This window comes from Pan troglodytes, chromosome 4 (assembly GCF_028858775.2).
Source record: "Pan troglodytes isolate AG18354 chromosome 4, NHGRI_mPanTro3-v2.0_pri, whole genome shotgun sequence".
NCBI lineage: Eukaryota > Metazoa > Chordata > Mammalia > Primates > Hominidae > Pan > Pan troglodytes.
Window position 1 is genome coordinate 80,729,012 of NC_072402.2, and position 23,815 is coordinate 80,752,826.

Here is a 23,815-nt window from a genome sequence, read left to right on the forward strand (position 1 = left end):
TTGAGCAGGTAGTGCAGCCCCCCTCTACAGCCCCCCATGACCTTGGCTGCTTGAGTCATTACTGTGTAACAGGTAGGACTCCAGGTGAGCCATGGATGCATGTACAGGCACACACGCACACTCCCTCTCTCATACATGTGCCCATACCCACCCACACAGTTGTTACACTGACACAGGCTGCTCCTATTAATCAAGCAATGCTGGTTCACCACAGACTATGAGACGCCATCGTCTCCTGGCAATTGAAAGCACCTCTAGGTTCCAAAACACACAGTAGGAAGGAGATGAAGATTTTGAGATCCAATAAGGGATTTTTCCCCCCACTATTTTCAAGTATTAGGCTGACTTCTTTGTAGCCTCTCTGGGTAGACCTCACTTTGTCTGCTGTCTCTCTCTATCCCACTTCTCTAGCCCCAGACACTCCTGGCCTGTATGGATGGGCAGTTCTTCTTAACATGTAAGCCCTTATGGTCTTTGAAAAGATCCACAGCCCTGGTCGGACCTGTGAGGCACTGGAAGAGTCCAGCAGCTGCGGGAGGGAGTGTTTCCGGCCATCTCGGGAGACCTCCAACATCCGGATCCGGGGGTCCCCATTCCGCACCATCAGCTCGTTATATTCTTCAACTGACTCAAGGCGGTGTACACCCCCTTGAGAAAACAGAGGAGAAAACATAGTTTGATATGGGACAAAAAGAATCGTAAGCACATCCAGAGGCATAAACTCATTGTATTTACACCCACCTTCATGGTTTTGAGAAGCCTAGCGTCCAATACACTCAAAGCACAGAGCCTAGCCCATCCTAATAGCAATCTCTGCATAAGCTAGTTACGTGCTGAAGCCATTAGTGTCAGGCTACGAAAAAACTGCCAGTTTTTGAAATGACCAGATTAGATGAGGGGCAATGTAAATGTGTGTTCCCAAAAAGATGTAGCTCTAGTGGATAAGGGAATAGTGAGAAGGCTATTAGAATTTTTCCTGATGATGGAGGAATATCATTTTGTGATTGGTATAGTTTCATTGTTGGTGCAGATATTTTTTTTCCAAGTATAGGCACGACTTTTAAAATAAACTTTTAATTAAAGTATAACAACTTATAGAAATGTGCACAAATCATAAATATACAGTTCAATGAAATTTCATATACCCATAACCAAAACCTAGATCAAGAAGCAGAATATTAACCAGAACCTCAAAAACACCCTTTGTGCTACTAACCATCCTTCACCCAAGGGTAACCATTATCCCAGCTTTTAACATTACAGATTACTTTTATCTGTTTTTAATTTTACATCAATGAATACACACAACACATGCTTTTTGTCTGGCTCCTGTTCTTAGCATTTGTTTATGAGATTCAACCACGGTATTGCATGCCAATAGCCTGTTCATCCCCATTCTGTAGGCTATTCCATTGTCTAAACACATTCTGTTGTCTAAACATACCACAATTTACTTATCCATTCTATTGTTGGTGGACATTTGGCTTGTGTCTCCAGTTTTAGATCTAGAACAAGGGTCAGCAAAGATTTTTGGCAACACTTTTTGGTATGTTCACTTTTTTTGGTAAAGAGTTGGCAAGCTTTTTGCCACGTTTTTAGGTTTTGTGGGCCACAAATGGCCTTTGTTGCATATTCTTTTTCTTCTTCTTTTTCTTAACAACCCACTAAAAATGTAGAAAGCATTTCTAGCTTGTGAGCCCTACAAACAAAGCTGTGGACTATAGCTTGCTGAACCTTGATCTAGAATATCCCATTGCTAAATATTCTCTCACATGTCATTAGATATCACCTAGGAGTGGAGTCTCTGGGCTACACTACGAGCATCTGTCCAGCTTTACCCATGCTGTTTCACCAGCAGAGGGAAGTTCTAGAATCTCCACATCTTTGTCACACTGGGCAGTGTCAGTCTTTAATTTTGGCTATTCTGGAAAATATGACGGTATTCATTTGTTTTTTTTAAATTGCATTTCACTGATGACTAACGAGATCAAGATTCTTTTCATACATTCATTGGCTGTGTTCCTTTCGTAAAGTTGTAAAGTGCCTGAACAAGTCTTTTGCCCATTTTAAAATTGGATGTCTTTCTTATCGATTGATAGGCATTTTTATTTATTTATTTATTATTTATTGGTGTTTTCTTTTTATTTTTTTGAGATGGAGTCTCTCTGTTGCCCAGGCTGGAGTGCAGTGGTGCAATTTGCTCACTGCAACCTCCACCTCCCAGGTTCAAGTGATTCTCCTGCCTCAGTTTCCCGAGTAGCTGGGATTACAGGTGAACGCCACCATGCCCAGCTAATTTTTTTATTTTTAGTAGAGATGGGGTTTCACCATGTTGGCCAGGCTGGTCTTGAACTCCTAACTTCAGGTGGTCTACCTGCCTTGGCCTCCCAAAATGCTGGGATTACAGGCATGAGCCATTGCGCCTGGCCCATTTTTTCAAATTTTTAATGTAATTTGAATAAGGGTCTTTTATGGGATCTATGGATTGTAAATATCTTCTCCGTGTCTACGCTTTGCCTGTTCACTGTCTTAATGTATATTTTGAAAAAACAGTTCAAAATTTTAATGTAGTACAGTACGTCTTTTTAAAAACTTTATGGTTTAAAATTTTGTGTTCTTTTAAAGATACTTCTATAGTAACAATTTAGGCTGGGTGCAGTGGCTCATGCCTGTAATCCCAGCACTTTGAGAGGCCGAGGTGGGCCGATCGCCTGAGCTCAGGAATTCGAGACTGCACTGGGCAACATGGTGAAACCCTATCTCTATTAAAATACAAAAAATTAGCTAGGTGTGGTAGGGTGCACCTGTAGTCCCAGCTACTCAGGAGGCTGAGGCCAGAGAATTGCTTGAACCCAGGAGGCTGAGGTTGCAGTGACCTGAGATCGCAACACTGCACTTCAGCTTGGGTTACACAGTGAGAGACTGTCTCAAAAAAAACAAAAACAAAAACAAAACTTCTATAGTAACAATTTTAAAGACTTTATCAATACCTAGTCTATATTATGTTATTTTAAAATAATTTAAGGGACATTAATCTTAAATGATGTATCAACTACATATGAATATAGCTATAATCATATTACAATGTTTATATGATATACAATACCTATCTGCGTGTGTACATGTATATACATATGTGTTTGTGTGTATATACAGATTCCTCATATATCAAGTTCATCACCTAGACTAGGTAATGTTTCATCTGATTACCTAAAATTTCAATTTACCTAAATATTACTCTGAAAGTTTTGCACTGAATAAAACAAGATTATTGTTTTAAAAAGTATTGATGAGTTATTAAAAGTGATAGAAAGTGGGAAGAAAGCTTATACAGTCATATGGCAATGAATGCCATTAAAGGTTTGTTTTTTTTTTAAAGTTAAATATTTATTTTGTGATACAGGTTTTTAAACATATGAAATTGCTTTGCAATCAAGACAAATTTTGTTCTTAAAAAGATCATAGGCTGGGCGCGGTGACTCACACCTATAATCCTAGCACTTTGGGAGGCTGAGGCAGGTGGATCACAAGGTCATGAGATCGAGACCATCCTGGCCAACATGGTGAAACCCTATCTCTACTAAAAATACAAAAAAAAAAAAACAGCTGGGCGTGGTGGTATGTGCCTGTAGTCCCAGCTACATGGGAGGCTGAGGCATGAGAATCGCTTGAATCCAGAAGGGGAGGTTGCAGTGAGTTGAGATCATGCCACTGCACTCCAGCCTGGGCAACAGAGCAAGATTCCGTCTTGGGGGAAAAAAAAAAAGAAAGATCACAAATCTAAGATATTAACATAGATAAACTGAAAGTACCAAAATTAAAAGGAAACTCTGCTGACAAAAAAGGGGTATGAAGTAAGGAAAACCCAGGTTAGAATATCAGAAAAATGTTCCATGAAATGAGAGATGATGTTGCTTTAGCCATTTTGGAGCCAGTCTGGGCAAAACCTTAGTGGAAAGAGTTGGAACCTCTACAGGAGCTCTTTAATAATTCATGACTTAATACTAACTCAGGACCAGATTAATCTCTCTTGGCACGCTTACTCATCTGAAAAAGATTTATTAGTAGAAAATTCCTTTTGAGCTGACAGGGAGGCACTTGTCATCAACAGAAGAGAAACCACATACAGTAGCATCTATGCTGATATGTGGATACCAGAGTGATTCATTTTAAGAAAACATGAACTAAATATCCAAGTTTACAGGACAAATTAAGAGCTGATCACATTAAAAATCTGCATGTAAATATCTTTAGAATGAACATATTTCACAGCACTGAATCAAAGCCCAATTCCTTAAGCCTCTTTAATGTGTCTCTAAATTACTTTTCCAGACTTATCTTCCACTATCCACTCTATTCGCTGATCTATCCTGATGCTTGTCAAAGGAGAGATCTGTCCTCTTCTTTCCAAAACTGCGGAGCATATAAATATCACGTGAAGTTTTACCCAACTTTCCCTGCACCATCATCTCCCACCCAAAAATTCTGCTATGTCCGTTTCCCTAATGACTCTGACAAACTCTGCTGGACTGAAGCATTGCGACTGTCAGATTCTCTTGGCTTTTTCAAGTGGCTGGGGAGGAAAAACAGCTGCCAAAAACTTATTGAATTAATTTTTTTCCCATTATCCCTAAACATCTCTCATTCATTTTGTCCTAAGTCTAGACCGCTGTCCCCTGCTTCCAGTCTACCAAATTCCCCCAGCATACTGCCTCTCTTTATCTTGCATCCTTGAGATCCAGACAGACTTCCACTCCCTGTACCTCTCGTATGTGCCTCATGGTGCCCATCACTATGTGTATGTGTGTACTACCTCCCACTGGGACTATAAGTTCTTTAGAAGGCCGTCTGTTTTTTTTTTAAGACGGAGTTTTGCTCTTGTTGCCCGGGCTGCAGTGCAGTGGCACAATATCAGCTCACTGAAACCTCCGCTTCCTGGGTTCAAGCGATTCTCCTGTCTCAGCCTCCCGAGTAGCTGCAATTACAGGTACCTGCCGCCATGCCCAGCTAATTTTTGTATTTTTAGTAGAGATGAGGTTTCACCGTGTTGGCCAGGCTGGTCTCGAACTCCTGACCTCAGGTGATCCGCCCACATCAGCCTCCCAAAGTGCTGGGATTATAGGCATGAACCACCAAGCCCAGCCTAGAAGGCCTTCCTGTCTGAACCCATTCAAACCCATTCTTCCTCTCTTGAGATGGAAGGAGAACAATAAGAATGAAAATAAAAATGACAACGAACATAATATTAATGATGAGAGTGGTTAGGTCGTGCACGGTGGCTCACATCTGATATCCCAGCACTTTGGGAGGCCAAGGCAGGTGGATCACTTTAGGTCAGGAGTTTGAGACCAGCCTGGCCAACGCGGTGAAACCCCGTCTCTGCTAAAAATACAAAATTAGCCAGGCGTGGTAGCCTGCGCGTGTAGTCTCAGCTACTCAAGAGGCTGAGGCGCGAGAATCACTTGTACCTGGGAGGCGGAGGTTGTGGTGAGCTGAGATCACACCACCGTGCTCCAGCCTGGGAGACAAGAACAAAATTCCATCTCAAAAAGAAAAAGAAAAAGAAAATGACAGTGGTAATAACAGTGGCAGCCGCCTCATGGCGAGGGCTTTTTGCTGCCACACCATGGAGTGGTAGTGCCATATGCATTCTTCCAAAGCAACCTTTCAACAAGGCACAGCACCTAGAAGGCACTCATGTTTATTGGCAAAATAAATACAAAACATAACCCTTACGGATAAAGAAACTGAGATCCAAGAAAGTCACCTGACCCAGGTCATGTAACCAGAGGTGGTGGATGTGGGAACCGACCCTGTTCTGCTGGATTCCTGCATATGCTTCCTCCTCCATGCTACGTTTCCTTGTTGTGGCCTTGAATGTCTGGGAAGGACACAGGAGGAGAGGGTGGCATCCATTTGTGGCAAACAGTGGCCAGCCCTGGAATAGCTACTCAGCCAAATATGCCACTTGTTCTGAATTAAGTAGTAGGATCAGAGTCAGAGTATCACACATCTGGGAGGCCCTCCAGCGCCCCCTCCCCATATCTGTATTGATAAAGCCCCAGATCGGGGAACAGAATTCTTTTCAAGATTCCCTGGAATAGAATTCTTTTCAAGATTCCCCAGAAGCCAAAGGGCAGGGAAGGAGAATTCTGTCTGGGAGGCAGATCTTTTTCCCGGCATTGACTGAGTGACCTTTGGGATTCTCTGAACTTCTCTGGTCTCATCCATAAAATGAGGAATGTGACCTCGCTGGTTTCAGAGGCCCCTGTATTTCCTCAGAGTTCTGGGCACCTCCCTGGGAACCCTTTATAAGGTCCTGAACAACTCTGCCAAGATGGACAACAGGAAGGCCTCCTCTGTGCCCTTGTGACTCCCTCGCCCCAAACACAAAGGCCTTAAATGACTTTCTCTTTGTTCTTCCTCAGGGCTGGAAGGGGCTGGTCACCGGCTCCCTTCAGACTTCTCCTTTTCAGCCGCTGGTCATCACCACTCCTTTCAGTCCCCAATCCATGTTGTAACTCGTTCAAGTGTAACACCGCCTAATTATTCTGAGTCATGAGCACAAAATAACTCATTCTGTCAATCACATTCTTTTTTTTCTTTTTCTTTTTAAGATGGAGTCTGGCTCTGTTGCCCAGCTGGAAAGCAGTGGTGCAATCTTGGTTCACTGCAACCTCTGCCTCCTGGGTTCAAGTGATTCTCCTGCCTCAGGTTCCCGAGTAGCTGGGATTATAGGCGCATGCCACCACACCCAACTAATTTTTTTTTTTTTTTTTTGTATTTTTAATAGAGATGGGGTTTTGCCATGTTGACCAGGCTCGTCTTGAACTCCTGACCTCAGGTGATCCACCCGCCTCGGCCTCCCAAAGTGCTGGGATTACAGGCGTGAGCCACCATGCCCGGCCAGATGTTTTTTTTTTTTTTTAGACAGTGTCTCACTCTTTCGCCCAGGCTGGAGTGCAGTGGTGCAATCTCGGCTCACTGCAAGCTCCGCCTCCTGGATTCATGCCATTCTCCTGCCTCAGCCTCCCGAGTAGCTGGGATTATAGGTGCCTGCCACCATGCCCAGCTAATTTTTTTGTTTTTGTATTTTTAGTAGAGACAGGGTTTCACTGTGTTAGCCAGGATGGTCTCGATCTCCTGAGGGTTTCACCGTGTTAGCCAGGATGGTCTCGAACTCCTGACCTCGTGAGACGCCCACCTCGGCCTCCCAAAGTGCTGGGATTACAGGCGTGAGCCACCGAGCCCGGCAATTGATGTTTTCTTTCTTTTTTTTTTTTTTGCTTTCTTTTTCAAATTTATTTACCTATAGTTTTGTTGTTGTTGTTGTTGTTGTTTGTTTTTTAAGTATTTATTGATCATTCTTGGGTGTTTCTCGGAGAGGGGGATGTGGCAGGGTCACAGGATAATAGCGGAGGAAAGGTCAGCAGATAAACATGTGAACAAAGGTCTCTGGTTTTCCTAGGCAGAGGTCCCTGCGGCCTTCCGCAGTGTTTGTGTCCCTGGGTACTTGAGATTAGGGAGTGGTGATGACTCTTAACGAGCATGCTGCCTTCAAGCATTTGTTTAACAACAAAGCACATCTTGCACCACCCTTAATCCATTTAACCCTGAGTTGACACAGCACATGTTTCAGAGAGCACAGGGTTGGGGGTAAGGTTAAAGATTAACAGCATCCCAAGGCAGAAGAATTTTTCTTAGTACAGAACAAAATGGAGTCTCCTATGTCTACTTCTTTCTACACAGACACAGTAAAAATCTGATCTCTCTTTCTTTTCCCCACGTTTCCCCCTTTTCTTGATGACAAAACTGCCATCGTCATCATGGCCCGTTCTCGATGGTTGCTGTCTCTTCGGAGCTGTTGGGTACACCTCCCAGATGGGGCAGCCGGGCAGAGACGCTCCTCACTTCCCACATGGGGCGGCCAGGCAGAGGTGCTCCTCACTTCCCAGACGATGGGCGGCCAGGCAGACGCGCTCCCCACTTCCCAGACGGGGCGGCCAGGCAGAGGTGCTCCCCACTTCCTAGATGGGGCGGCCGGGCAGAGGCGCTCCCCACTTCCCAGACGGGGCGGCTGCTGGGCAGAGGCGCCCCTCACCTCCCAGACGGGGCGGCTGGGCAGAGACGCCCCTCACCTCCCAGACGGGGCGGCCGGGCAGAGGCGCTCCCCATTTCCCAGATGGGGTGGCGGCCGGGCAGAGGTGCTCCTCATTTCCCAGACGGGGTGGCCGGGCAGAGGCGCTCCCCATTTCCCAGATGGGGCAGCAGGGCAGAGGCGCTCCTCACATCGCAGACGATGGGCGGTCTGGCAGAGACGCTCCTCACTTCCTAGACAGGGTGGCGGCCAGGCAGAGGCGCTCCTCACTTCCTAGACCAGGCGGCCGGGCAGAGGCGCTCCTCACTTCCTAGACAGGGCGGCTGGGCAGAGGCACTCCCCACTTCCCAGACGGGGTGGCGGCCGTGCAGAGGTGCTCCTCACATCCCAGACGGGGCGGCCGGGCAGAGGCGCTCCTCACTTCCCAGATGGGGCAGCAGGGCAGAGGCGCTCCTCACTTCCTCCCAGATGGGGCGGCCGGGCAGAGGAGCTCCTCACTTCCCAGATGGGGCGGCCAGGCAGAGGCGCTCCTCACATCCCAGACGATGGGCAGTCCAGCAGAGATGCTCCTCACTTCCTAGACGGGGTGGCGGCCAGGCAGAGGCGCTCACTTCCTAGATGGGGTGGCGGCCGGGCAGAGGTGCTCCTCACTTCCCAGACGGGGCGGCCGGGCAGAGGCACTCCTCACTTCCCAGACGGGGCGGCCGGGCAGAGGCACTCCTCACTTCCCAGATGGGGCGGCCGGGCAGAGGTGCTCCTCACATCCCAGATGATGGGCGGCCAGGCAGAGGCTCCTCACTTCCTAGACAGGGTGGCGGCCGGGCAGAGGTGCTCCTCACTTCCCAGACGGGGCGGCCAGGCAGAGGGGCTCCTCACATCCCAGATGATGGGCGGCCAGGCAGAGACGCTGCTCACTTCTTACACGGGGTGGCGGGCGGGCAGAGGCTGTAATCTTAGCACTTTGGGAGGCCAAGGCAGGCGGCTGGGAGGTGGAGGTTGTAGCGAGCCGAGATCACGCCACTGCATTCCAGCCTGGGCAACATTGAGCATTGAGTGAGCGAGACTCCGTCTGCAATCCCAGCACTTCGGGAGGCCGAGGCGGGCAGATCACCTGAGGCCAGGAGCTGGAGACCAGCCTGGTCAACACGGCGAAACCCCGTCTCCACCAAAAATACAAAAACCAATCAGGAGTGGGGGTGCAGTGCCTGGAATCCCAGGCACTCGGCAGGCCGAGGCAGGAGAATCACGGGAGCCCGAGGCAGGGAGGTTGCAGCGAGCCGAGATCATGGCAGTACAGTCCAGGCTCGGCAAGAGAGGGAGATCGTAGAAGGGAGAGGGGGAGAGGGGGAGAGGGGGAGAGGGGGAGAGGGGGAGAGGGGGAGAGGGGGAGAGGGGGAGAGGGGGAGAGGGGGAGAGGGGGGATGTTTTCTTAAAAACAGGTATTTCACCGTCTTAAACCTGCCATCTTTCTGAGAATAAACTTGGAGCAGTGCGGGCATGCCCTCTCCACCAATCTGGGTGGCCGGAAGGGGACGTGAATGTTTTTTGAACGTTAATGTACTACACATTGTGCTAAATGCTTTAGTGTGCATTTCTTAAAAATCTGCTCAGCCTTTCAAAGTCAGGGTGTTCTCCTCTTTTTTCAGGTGAGGGAGTGGAAGTTCAGGGAGATTAAATCATTAGCCTACGGTCACAAGGTAAACTCAGGAGCTGAGGGCTAAACCTGGTTCTGCCAGGCTTCAAAACTCTTCCTTTTCCTGCCATACCAGATGACTGTTGTAGGGGGAGCCACGGCTGACTTTCCCACTAAGCCAGCAGGCACAGTGCTGAGGGCCCATGCCACCTTCAGGGACCCATAAAAATGCTTCCTTTTAAATATCTTTTTAAATAAGCAGAAAAAAAATAAACGTAATAGTAATGAATAGACACTAATGAATCCAGCTGTATCTTTTTTGTTGTTGTTATTTTGAGAGGAGTCTTGCTCTGTTGCCAGGCTGGAGTACAGTGGTGTGATCTGGCCTCACTGCAACCTCAGCCTCCTAGGTTCAAGTGATTCCCCTGCCTCAGTCTCCCAGGTAGCTGGGAATACAGGCGTACGCCACCACACTCAGCTAATTTTTGTGTGTGTGTGTATTTTAGTAGAGACGAGGTTTCACCATGTTGGCCAGGATAGTCTTGATCTCCTGACCTCGTGATCTGCCTGCCTCAGCCTCCCAAAGTGTTGGGATTACAGGTGTGAGCCACCGCGCCCGGCCTCCAGCTGTATCTTTATACCAACACAGCCATAAAATACAATTTTTACTTTTTTTTTTGTTTTTTAATGGAGGAAAAGACCCATCATGTGCCTAAAAAATGCCTTTTGCCAGGCACGGTGGCTCACACCTATAATCCCAGCACTTTGGGAAGCTGAGGTGGGCGGATCACGCGGTCAGGAGTTCAAGACCAGCCTGGCCAACATGGTGAAACCTTGTCTCCACTAAAAATGCAAAAAAATTAGCCAGGCACGGTGGCGGGCGCTTGTAATCCCAGCTACTCGGGAGTTTGAGGCAGGAGAATTGCTTGAACCCGGGAGGCGGAGGTTGTAGTGAACCGAGATCGTGCCACTGCACTCCAGCCTGGGTGACAGAGCAAGACTCCATCTCAGAAAAAAAAAAAATGCCTTTCATAATGATACACAAAAGTTCTAAGGTGCCTCCTGCACACAGCCATTGCTTTCAATGCTGACTTTCCCTCTCTGGGCCCAGGCCAGCTACCGTAAGGAAATGCCCAGGAGATAGAGTCTATTTGCTCCAAAAGCTGCAACTCCATCCCATCTTTCTCCTGCTTATTGAAATGCAGATTTGATATTAACTCCACATTGAAAGGATCATGTGAAATCTGATTGAAGTAAACGAACCAAACATAAGACAGTCATGTTTCAGGACACAGAGACACACAGGAATGTTGACATCCACTTTGTTATGACTCAAAAAAAATGAAATTCACACAGGCAGGAGGCTAAATGCAGTTGTTATGCCTGGGATATGCACCATCCAAGGAAAAAATGATTTTGAGGTTTTAAGGAAGACGGGAGCTCATCCCGGCAATGGCTTCATCTCCCTGCTCCTGAGGCTGAAAACTCATCCTAGACAGGCTGCATCAGGTAGAGCCCCCACCTACCTGAAAGGCGACTCTTGAGCTTGATTTTATTGCTGCCCTGTTTGGGACTTTCCAAGTTCCCCTTGGATTCCTCAGCACCGCACACATCTTGGGGTTCATCTGTCCCAGGCATCTGAAATGCAGAAAGCACAGAGCTGATGGGAGAGCCCAGCCCTGCGATGACTTATGCTGTCCCCCTCCACAATGTTATCTCAAGGCTCAAGGAGCAGCAATACAGGTGTTATGTGAGAAGAAGGACCACGGGATCAAAGCACAGCCCTTCAGATAAGCTGCATTCGCAACGCCTTGCATTGGCCAATTCCTCCTCAGTACGCGTCTCACCGCCCAGCATGGAACCAGGGCCCCCAGTCCTCCTCAGCACACGTCTCACCGCGCAGCATGGAACCAGGGCCCCCAGGGCCACTTCGTCTGCCATCCTACAGCTGAGGACACTTGTTGATCAGTTACCCAGGTGGTCTCCCAGTGGTCAACTACAAAGCTACAATGCAAGCCCAGGTCTCTTGACCTGTAGGCCAGTGCTTTTTCCCACAATGCAAGTTGCAACAAATATTAAACCAGAAATTCAAACCCAGTTCTAAGGTTTCTAAAATACAGTAAAAATTTGATTTTGTGGCAGCTATACATTTTAGTCAACCAAATGTTCTGTGTGCTATGCTCCTGAGTGAGTATTGATCAGACGGCTCCTGGAATCAAGCTCAGCCCCAGGCACCCTGGAGGCGTCGACATGAGGTCAGCCCACACATCTGGAAGTTGTGTGACCCCAGGAGGTGATGCACAAAGTCTGATCCCAAGGCTCACTGGGTCCTCCATCCTAGAGAAACCCAACATGCTAAAAACAAAACAAAACCCCCATTTACTAGAGAAGAAAATGAGACACATGCACTTCAGAGTGTTTATAAAAAATTGTGGGGTAAATTTACATGTACAAGACTTTTGAGATACATCAAACAATAAATCTTCCCATTTGACATTTTATTTTCCTTTGAGGTTCTAGAGGAAAACAGTCATATTAAAATAGGTAATATTCTCACTAAGTAAGATATACATACTTAAAAAGGCATATAAGGTATCAAGTAAAGAAAGGTTGATGAGGCCGGGTGCAGTGGCTCATGCCCGGAGGCAGAGGTGGGCGGATCACGAGGTCAGGAGATTGAGACCATCCTGGCTAATGGCTAAAACAGTGAAACCCCGTCTCTACTAAAAATACAAAAAATTAGCCGGGTGTGAAATTAGCCGGGCATGGTGGCGGGTGCCTGTAGTCCCAGCTACTCGAGAGGCTGAGGCAGGAGAACTGATTGAACTCGTGAGGCAGAGGTTGCAGTGAGCCGAGATCACGCCACTGCACTCCAGCCTGGGCGACAGAGCGAGACTGTCTCAAAACAAACAAACAAAACAAAACAAAACAAAGGTTGATGATGAAAAGATTTCTGGCTTCTCTTAAAGATGCCATTCAGCCTGACAGTTGTCTGGAGTTCATGACTATGAAGTTAAACTCAACTGGCAGGAATCTTCCTCCCAGTTGGGGTTGGGAGAAATCAACCTGGTCCTACTTAAAGTGCTTTTTGTATGTATTCAAAAGCTTCTTGATTTGCATTTTCTCTTACCGGTTATCAAAAGGTGATGTAATTATAGTGTCACTTCTCACCTCAAATTAACAGGTAATGAAAATTATATGTTGTATATTAAATTCAGTATATAGCTGGGTACAGTGGTGGGTGTCTGTAGTCCCAGCTATTCAGGAGGCTGAGACAGGAGGATCACTTGAGCCCAGGAGGTCAACATTAGCAGCCTGGGCAACATAGCAAGACCCTTTCTTTCTCTTAAAAAAAAATTCACCTGAGGTCAGGAGTTCAAGACCAGCCTAGCCAACATGGTGAAACCCTGTCTTTACTAAAAATACAAAAACTAGCTGGGCATGGTAGCACACACCTGTAATCCCAGCTACTTGGGAGGCTAAGGCTGGAGAATCACTTGAACCTGGGAGGTGCAGGTTGCAGTGAGCCGAGATCACGCCACTGCACTCCATCCTAGGCGACAGAGCTAGACTCCATCTCAAAAAAGAAAAAAAAAAAAATTCAATACATAAAAACGTATAAAGTAAGCAGTTAGAGTAATTACGTAGGTAATCTCTTTTAAGAAATAATTGTTTATATACAAATTCTGTATACAATGTGTAAAGTTTGGAAGATTCCCTCTTCCTCCTCAAGTTCAAGTATCTTTCTGGGTTAGAAAGAGGAATAAAAAGGTCTGAGAATGAGGAAACGTAGGCAAAATTGAGAAAGGGGCATTGAGAAAACAAATTAATTCTGACATACAAAAACAAAGGTAATAAATCTGTTGCATTCATATTACCTTATCAGGAACTGGCAGGTGTTCAGGTTTAAATTGTGAAGAAAAAGCAGGAACAGAATCTTGAGGGTGATTTTAGAGATTCCCTGGAGGGATGTCTTTCCCAACCCCAAATCCTGACATCAATATGTACACAGAGAAGAAAGAGCCATCTCTGAGACATCCTGAGCTCTGGGCCACATACAAATGGAAGAATCCAGAGAAAAGCCTTAGAGCCTCCCCTTTGCTTGACTTAAAAACTTTATGCAAAGAACCTGTCTCCAGGTTCTTTCCATACTGTCTCCAGACTGTGAACAGCAATTACCAGAGAGTGAGTTAAATTCCTGGTTCCAGCTGGGTGTGATGGCTCACGTCTGTAATCCCAGTACTTTGGGAAGCGGAGACGGGTGGATCACTTGAGGCCAGGAGTTCAAGACCAGCCCGGCCAACATGGTGAAACCCCACTTCTACAAAGAATACAAAAATTAGCTGTGCATGGTGGCACGTGCCTGTATAATCCCAGCTACTCTGAAGGCTAAGGCACAAGAATAGCTCAAGCCTGGGAGGCAGAGGTTCCAGCGAGCTGAGATTGCGCCACTGCACTCCAGCCTGGGTGACAGAGCGAGACTCTGTGTCAAAAAAAAAAAAAACAAAAAAAATTCCTGGTTCCTTCTGATAATACCACCTGACCCAGGCTATCGACCTTCAGAGTAAGGGATTCCCTGGCTTGTAAGACATTACCGCCTTTGGTGCCTACTAAATGGGTAGCTTATTACACAGTGGCCAAGGTCCCAAACGTTGGAAAGTCTGTCTGAGATGCTCATGCGGAGTGAGGAAAACCATGCCAGCCTATTGTTTCTGGACTTAGGAAGTTTTCTGCATCTGTCTTCTCCTTTATTTTCCCAACACAGCCCCAGGTTTTCATAGGATCAGAGACATTTTGGAGATGATACAAGCACTTCTGAGCACCTGAGAAGGAAAGGAGCCTGCCTGAAAGGTTTCTGGTCATGATAGACAGATTCAGTTTCTATGATCTACAAAATGCCAGTAGGTTTTTTACGTCAAAGAAATCTTATGCTAAAGATGGTATATGTGAGCCAGACGTGGTGGTTCACACCTGTAATCCCAGCACTCTGGAAGGCCGAGGTGGGCAGATTTCTTGAGGCCAGGAGTTCAAGACCAGCCCGGCCAACATGGCGAAACCCCATCTCTACTAAAATACAAAAATTAGCCGGGTGTGGTGGTGAGCGCCTGTAGTCCAAGCTACTTGGGAGGCTGAGGAAGGAGGATTGCTTGAAACCAGGAGGCAGAGGTTGCAGTGAGCCGAGATCGTGCCACTGCATTCCAGCCTGGGCAAAAGAGCGAGACTCTGTCTCAAAAAAAAAAAGAGAGATGGTGTATGTGGCTACCTAATGCCTGTAGCTAGAGCCAGTAAGAATGGACCTAGAGATATCTCAAAGAGTTGCAAGCAGAGAGCTCTTGCTGTTGAGCAAGGAAGGAGTGACATCTTATTTCAGAACCCACTGAAAGGGTTAGCAGTGGGGAATGAATTTAAATGGAACTGTTTCCTCTTATAACAAAAAACTGTTTTTTCGTTGAGTTTGTTGTGATATTAGATGACTTGTAACTCACTGAACAGGAAGTGGGTTGCTTAGACACATTCATTCCAGATTATGTCAGGAAGTAGCAATATAAAATGCAATTTTGATTACACTTTGACTATTGTCTGAAAATGTCCACACTCTAAGAGAGTCCCTTTTCTGTGTGTGGTTTTGTTCCCAATGCACAGAGCAAACTGTTCTGGAAATGATGTCATTTTAGCTGTTCTGAACCGAAATTTGCAAAATGTTCTCCTGGAAGGCCTTCAGTTCAACGAAACAGTTGATAAAATCTATTATTCATGAGCAGTTTCTAATTCATGTGTTACAAAACAATGCCATTATTGCTTCTCGGCCTCTTGGCTAACATCAAGTGTAGTACAAAACAATCCCATTATATTAATGGAGTCTCATAGAATTTGCCAATTTCCATGGTAGAGCCTTCCTGTTTGCATCATTTTCCACACCTGTAGCATACACAGCACTCAATGAAGAAGCATCTTTAGCATCTGATTTTGTAGAGAGGTAGTGGGGCAGAGTGGTTGAGAATCCGGCCAGCTACCTGGGCACAAATCCTGATTATACCATTTTACTGCAATTTAGGCACGTCAGTCAACCTCTTTGAACGTCAGTGTCCTCATCTGAAAAATGGGCCTGCATTTGGGAATTAAATAACATAGGTTTCTGACTAAAGGTGGCAGATTTCTCCTGATTTCCCTTTGAAACCACACTAACATGACAGGGAAAATTTTTTTTAGGAAAAGACAGACATAATTCACAAGGATAAAGAAAACAGAAGACAAAAGCAACAAATTCTGGAAACCAGCAAGCTGACAACCACGTGGCAATGGATCTGACTTGAGAAAGCTGAATCCTAAGTGTGGACTGGAGAAGGCTGAACGTTCACACAGAGAACTCCCCCAAAGCTCAGGAGTTGCCAGAAGAGGACCTCTGGAAGTGGGCATGAAGGCAGAAGCAGTGGCCCAAGGAACGACCGAGAGAGTGAAAGTGACCGACGTGGCCACTGATTTACACAGGTCTGATTCCGAGGCAGATTCTCAGGGGCTGAGAATGGCCTAGGGAAACTTTGAGGTGCATCAGAATCAGCAGGAAAGCTAACAAAGAACACAGAGACCAGGCTCATGGAAGAGGAACAGGGCCTGGGCCTCTGGAATTCACCACTGCCCTGGGCCAACAGAACCAGCCTCCAGTGGAACTGGACACGGAACTAAGCTGCGACTTCCCAGTTCTTCCTGCTCTCCCCCACGTTTACTTCAGAAATGAAGAAGAGAAGAAATGAAAGCTTCTCAGCTGTACCTGAGTAGCCCACCAGCCAACAAATAAGGGTGACTGTCATGTTGCTCCCTATTCAGAGTATACATATTTTAATCAGCGATTTATGGAAACTTGTTCTGCTCAATGTATAAACTATAAGCACGGGAGGTGTATGCAGAGTATAATGCAATTTACATGTGCCATAGGCAGCAGCACGGATTGTGCCTGTAACATATTGATCATTGATATCCAAGGCAGTTTTTTCATTATGTGAAATAGGAACAATCGTATTTATGTTTAAAGAGTTAAAAATACCTTGCAATTGTCTTACAGGGTTATCATGAGGGTTAAAAAGAAATTCACTGTGGAGTACCTAATGTGTATCATAAGAATATAGGTAAGGTTTAGTCGAAATTAAAGAAATAAAAAGGCCCAAGCTTTCTCCCCCCAGGTCTCAGGGTGCCTCCAGATTTGATGATTACATAGACTGTGGCTCTAGACTGCAGAGATATACATTTCAACTTCATACCTATGGAAAGTGGCAGATTTCATTAAAGAATAAAGAGAAACCAATGGAGATCCAAAGACATGCTATCTTCTTTGAAGATGGGGAAAAAAACCCTTTAATAAAATTACTGCAAAACTCACAGCTAAGAAGGCATTTTTAAAGGCATGTGCCTGAAATGCTCAGTTTTTAGAAATCAGGTTTGCGCACAAGAACAAGGAGGATTTGAAAACATGCTCTGGTCCCTGATCAGAATAGGCGCAGTGGAAAAGAGAAAATAAAGAAATACATGATGACTAACTAGAGAAAAAGGGATACTTCCTTAAAAGAGATCTTAGACAACAGACTCCAGAGTCTGATGAGTAACTGGGATTGTGAAGTCCCAGAGCACAGTGATGTATGGAAAAGACTCTTGACGGTTCCTATCTTAAAGGGTCTGTCACAAAAGCAGGGAGATGCTATGTTATTCCTAAATTAGTGGGGGTGACTGGGACCTGAAGAAAGCTACCTGAGATTCAAAACCACAGGGAAGAGAGTGGAATTCCAGGCCCAGAAAACATGAGAGAAATGATTTTAAGACTGCAGAGGAAGAGCTTTGGAAGGATAATCTGGGACAGCTCTCCCAAGAGAGATCAGCATATGCGGACAGACTTGAAGGCAAAACTGCAGGGAAGACCGAGAAGAATGAAAAAAATCCTCAGTAAATTCTAACAGAACACAGTTATCGGTCATTGCTCTGATGAAAGTGGGCCGAGAAATGCATGAAATGAGGGACTCTAAAGGGAGTAAATAAGAGAAATACCAAGGGGGCGGGGCCTGGCAGGAGGAGAATAGGCTAGAACTTGATGCTGGTCTGATAGGAGAACATTTCCTAGGTGGAATTAGCTAACGCAGAGCCAGTGGTGGTCAGCATGCATTTGAACAATGGATATTTCACTAAATAGAAGAGTCATTGATTTCATCTCTTTCACAGTGATGGACCCTGTATATTATCTAGATTAGTATGTTAGGAAAAAAGGTCTGAGTCAGAAAGCAAAGAAACAGTAGAAATACTTTTTAAAAAACACCCAAATTCAGCACGCAAACCTATAAAGAAGAAATGGAACTAATTTAAGCAGCAGGTAAAAAGGAAACTCAATTAAGTCTTTCCCAAAGGGGAAGGATATGAATCACTACAGACATATCCAATTACTGCCCCAAAATATGTAGGAGAAAGCAATGCCACGTGATCCCTGGGACACTCAAAACCTGAGAAAAAACTAATCCCAAGGAAGAGGCGGCAGAGGTATTAGCCCTTACTAGCTCATTAGGGGCACAAGCTCTAGCATCATCAACAGAAGGTCTGGATCATGAATCTGCAGAGGGTGTTTTTCCAGCTCAAAAAATGTGGAAGGAGAGATGAAGCTTTCTTCAGTCTAAGCACTTCCATGCCAAGAGGCAGTGGAAATGGAAAATGTGGCCCAGGACTGACTGAACATTGCTGCGTTTAAGAAGGTAGAGCTCCATCAGAGGCACCATCTACACCCAATGCAGCACGCCATGAAGCCCTTTACTTTTATGTCAAAGTGAAAATGCCAGTCAAGAAGCTACTGAATACACACAGAAAGCACTTGAAGTAGGACCGGGTTGATTTCCCTCCAACTCCAATTGGGAGGAAGATTCCTGCCAATTGGCTTTAAGTTCATGGTCGTGAACTCCAGACAACTGTCAGACTGACTGGCATCTTTAAGAGACGCCAGGAATCTTTTCCTCATCAACCTGCCTTTTCTTGATATTACTGAGTCTCTCTGGTCTGCCCTATTGGGAGGTAATTCTCCCTGGGTCTCTTGCATTTCTGCATGGCGTGCAAACAGAGACAGAGGCTGTTGTTACATGGAATTATCTGTCTTTCCAGGGATGTTTGTAGAGTGAACAGGCTTGAAAGTTAGATAGTGTCTCAGGAGGAAGGGACAGGTTCCTTCCTCTGGTGCAAAGGTTGGTCAGGTCTGCTTCTAGCCCATCATAAAAGACTGAGGTTGCCTATGGTGAGGGATCCTCAGCTGTGATGCAAATCCACTGCATGTGCACACCCCCGAGCCTGTGTCACCGCCACAGGACTTGTGGTGGGAAGGGGAAATGATGTGAACATAAAGCCCTAAATAAACTGGGGTTAAATCCTAAAAACTGAGATTAGGGAAGCTAAAATCTAGTTGCTGTGCCATGAGTAATAAAAAGTCATTTGTCTCTGACTCAGGAATCTCAAGTCCTGCCAGCATCCATGAAACTATAGTGGAAAAGCTTTTTTTTTTTTTTTTTTACAGTTCTTGATACCACCTTTGGCAAATTTAAATAAGGTCCCAAGAACAAAATCTTGCCTAGGACAACTGTCTAGGGACTGGGGTTTGGGTCATCTTTCTAAATGTTAAGGGCGTGGGGACAATGTTTTGATACTATTGAGGGTCCACTTACTTTTTTTTATTTGCATATCACTAAAAAGTAAAGCACATGAGAGACTTGCTGTTGAATGAATTCAGTCTTCTTGGAGCTGGAAAAAACTGTATTTATTCCTGTGGAAAACAGCCCAGGCTGCAGATGCTGAAAAACACAATCTTTTTCCAGCATCCAGCACCAAGGATCTCCTTAACTAAGAATGAGCAAAATAATGGCTGGGCACGGTGACTCACGCCTGCAATCCCAGCAATTTGGGAGGCCAAGGCAGGCGGATCACTTGAGGTCAGGAGTTCCAGACCAGCCTGGCCAACCTGGTGAAACCCCGTCTCTACTAAAAATACAAAAATTAGCTGGGTGTGGTGGCACATGTCTATAATCCCAGCTACTCGGGAGGCTGAGGCAGGAGAATTCCTTGAATCCGGGAGGCAGAGGTTGCAGTGAGCCAAGGTTGTGCCACTGCAGTCCAGCCTGGGCAACATGAGCGAGACTCTGTCTCAAAAAAAAAAAAAAATAGAAGGAGCAAAATAAGAAATAGGAGAGATCAAAGGAGGCCATTAAGGGCTTTGGTTTTTTTTAAACACAAAAAGTCAAGGAAATTTAAGTTGAGATGTTAATTACTTTAGATTTTAACATCTTTGGATTATGACCTACAAGGGCATTTAATTTATTTGAACATTATTATGTTGACATTTTATATCATTGCAGAACCTCTGAAAAGTTGCACTAGACAATGTGGCTAGAAATAATTTTGGATGAGAAATACCACGGGGACTGAGTTTTAGTTTCTGGCAAATTTCGTCTTCTAGGGGTGGGCAGCAAACCATCATTGCCCATGAGACAGGCCTCTTAGGTCCAAGCTAAAAGTCTCGTCCTTAGAAATATCCTGTAACTGTTTCAAAGCATTTGTGAGCTCTCCTGGAACACACTGTGACTAATAGCATGTCGCAATCCTGAGTATCCTCTGTCTTTCTCAGCCAGCTCTTGCAGCCTTACAAACAAACCATGCAAAGCGTGGCTTTTATCTCCAGCTGTTTCCTTTGTGCAAGCATGCCTAGTCCCAAAGAAAACTTCAGGACTGGTTGCACCCAGTTCTCACCATGTTTTTATGGTTCCCAAGACTTGAAAAAAAAAGAAAAAATCTGCAGATGTGACAGAAGACATCTAAGCTCCAAATCCCCAGGAAGCTCTGTTGGCTCATTCCCCTGGTCAGTGTCCATAGGACAGTGGAACGCGGTGATTTCCCTTTCAGGCTTCAGTCACACTAAGATTATTTTTAGGTTGCCAAAGGAAGCTCATTTTCCAAGTCTCTGGGGCAGATGTTTGAGTGACCGAAGGAGAACCAGATGGTCATCAAAGAGGCCTGGGCTGGGAATGAATAACCATTCAGAAAATGGGAATCAGGACAACAATAAATCAGCACAAAGTAGCAAGAAGCCTGCAAGTTACGTGTAGAAATTAAAACAGGAATCTACTGCTACACTCGACCCACTGCTTTCCAATCAAGAGAGTAACTCAGAACTAAAGAGGAAAACAGCAACACCACAAAGTCAAACTCGTCAACCCTGAGCGTGCTCTGGTACACGCCGGGCATGTGTGCATAGATCAGAGGTTGTCAGATGCAGCTGGGAGTCGGGGGAGCTGCAGCTGATGCCCACTGCGACGCTCAGGCTGTGGCTCTGCAAATGAATTAATACTGCCCTTGTTCTAGCTAAGCCCATTTCCAGTTTCCTCCCATTCATCATCCCCAAACAATTTGAATGGGCTTAACACACATCGAGAGTGATTATTTTTATGCATTGAAATTTAAAGAGATCTCTTGGTTCCTTAGAAAGTTGAGGTAATCACCTTTAAGGGCACAGGAATGTAATCAGTCATTAGCTTGTAACTGACCCTCTTGCAGTGGGTTTGTATGTGTCATGTTCCCAAGAGAGGCTAGTGTCCTCTAGTAACTCTCAGCTCTTTGAAAATAACAGGGGGGCCAGGCATGGTGGCTCACGCCTGTAATTCCAGCACTTTGGGAGGCCGAGGCGGGTGGAGCACCTGAGGTCAGGAGTTGAAGACCAGCCTGGCCAACATGGTGAAACCCCGTCTCTACTAAAAGTACAAAAAATCAGCCGGGCGTGGTGGCACACACCTGTAATCCCAGCTACTCAGGAGGCTGAGGCAGGAGAATTGCTTGAGCCCGGGAGGCAGAGACTGCAGTGAGCCGAGATCGTGCTACTGCACTCCAGCCTGGGCGACAGAGCGAGACTCTGTCTCAAAACAAAAACAAAAAACAAAAACAACAAAAAAAGGAAACAACAGGGGATGTGGATGTCAAGGAGGAGAATGCATGTGTTCATCCTTAGTACAGATTTCAAATTGAGGTAAGGTAATAACAGGCATTCTCTGGGAAGTGGAACTCTCTCACTCTTGCCATGGTCCCATGACCTAGTGGGTGAGAAAACTATGGGGTCTGGAGCTATTCTTTGGATTTGGGGGCTGGCTACTCAAGGTAGACCCTTGGGTCATTTCTCAGCAGGGTTGGCTACCAGGTTCATTGCATTGGACGTATTTCTGGAAGTAGGACTATGATATGCTTTAAACACCAGAATGACAAAATCAGGTGTGTGTGTGTGCACGCGCGTGCAGATGCACGCATACACATGCATACAGGAAAATCTCAAGACATGTAAAAGGTAGAGGTGGGAAGGCTGTTAAAAAAAGAAAGGCATGTAAAAGAGCCCTAAGAAGTACACAGGGCTGGGCACAGTCGCTCACGCCTGTCATCTCAGCACTTTGGGAGGCGGAGGCAGGCGGATTGCTTTGAGCCCAGGAGTTCAAGACCAGCCTGGGCAACATCACAAGACCCCGTCTCTACAAAAAATACAAAATCTAGCTGGGTGTGGTGGCACATGCCTGTAGTCTCAGCTACTCGGGAGGCTGAGGTGGAAGAATAGCTTGAGCCCAGAAGATGGAGGTTGTAGTGAGCCAAGATTGTGCCACTGCACTCTAGGCTGGGTGACAGAACCAGACACTGTTACCAAAAAAAAAAAAAAAAAAAAAGTAGTCAACAGGACAATTAGCAGGAAAGGAAGCAAGAGGTAAATTGTCAGAAGGGGCCCTGATACAGCAGCGGAGTCAAATCCAATTCAGCAGCAACAGTAAACACACCAGGCTTTTTTTAGACAAATCTTTCAGAAAATGTGTCATACTCTTACATGGATTATTGTAACAGAAAAAGATTGTTTTAACTGGGCATGCCATTTAGGCAGGTTTTAGGTGAAAAGTAAGACATTGTGGGCTGGGCTTGGTGGCTCATGCCTGCAATCCCAGCACTCTGGGAGACTGAGGCAGGTGGTTCACTTGAGGTCAGGGGTTGAGACCAGCCTGGGCAACATAGTGAAATCTTGTGTCTACTAAAAACACAAAAATTAGCTGGGCGTTTGTGGAGGGCACCTGTAATCCCAGATACTAGGGAGGCTGAGGCAAGAGAATCACTTGAAACGGGAGGTGGAGGTTGTAGTGAGCCGAGATCATGCCACTGCCCTCCAGCCTGGGTGACAAGAGTGAGACTGTTTCAAAAAAAAAAAAAAAAAGCATCATGGTTACATTTGGGCTCACTAGTTGTTGTTTTTTTTTTTTGTGTGATGGAGTTTCACTCTTGTTGTCCAGGCTGGAGTGCAATGGCGCGATCTTGGCTCACCACAACCTCCACCTCCTGGGTTCAAGTGATTCTCCTGCCTCAGCCTCCCGTGTAGCTGGGATTACAGGCATGTGCCACCACGCCCGGCTAATTTTGTATTTTTAGTAGAGACAGGGTTTCTCCATGTTGGTCAGGCTGGTCTTGAACTCCTGACCTCAGGCGATCCGCCCTCCTCAGCCTCCCAAAGTGCTGGGATTACAGATGTGAGCCACCGCACCCGGCCAGGGCTCACTGTTAAGTTCCAGGCAGCACTCTCTGGCCTTCCGCTGCCTTCCCCAGATCAATATGAGCTCCTTGCTGCTTCTTTCCTTCCTTCTTTTTCCTTCCTTTCTTTCTAGGAATAGTGTTGAGTTCATGGGCTTTGCTGACATATATTTCTAAGGGCAGGCGCTTCTTTAAGATAATCTGTTGGGAAAGCTGAGATGCTGGTGAGCCCACAGGAAGGAGCAAAAAGAGAGGCTGTTCCAGGCTCAAAAATGATCACCTACAGCAGGGCTCAGCCAACATGCCTGGGGGCCAAATCCGGCCCAGCACTTGTTTTTGTCAAGTTTTACTGGAACACAGTCATGCCCATTTATTTATTGTTTATGGCTGCTTTCAAAGTACAAAGGCAGAGGTGAGCAGTTGAAACAAAGACTGTTTGGCTAGCAAAGCCTGAAATGCTTATTATGTGGCCCTTCAGTTGTAACTCCTCATCTACAACGGAGCCCCCATCCATGGGGCATATGTGCCAAACC

General features: G+C 45.9%; 1 protein-coding gene across 11 annotated transcripts in view; it reads right to left on the bottom strand.

Moving 5' to 3' along the window:
• The window catches only part of PDZD2 (PDZ domain containing 2), a 472,210-nt gene that overhangs the window by 62,044 nt on the left and 386,351 nt on the right, over positions 1-23,815 (bottom strand). For all 11 annotated transcript variants that reach the window (XM_054685117.2, XM_016953479.4, XM_054685114.2 and 8 more), the window contains 2 exons: positions 11,258-11,369; positions 503-648 (listed from right to left, as the gene is read on the bottom strand). In XM_054685117.2, coding sequence (XP_054541092.2) covers positions 503-648; positions 11,258-11,369 — 258 coding nt within the window. The remainder of the gene's footprint in view (positions 1-502; positions 649-11,257; positions 11,370-23,815) is intronic.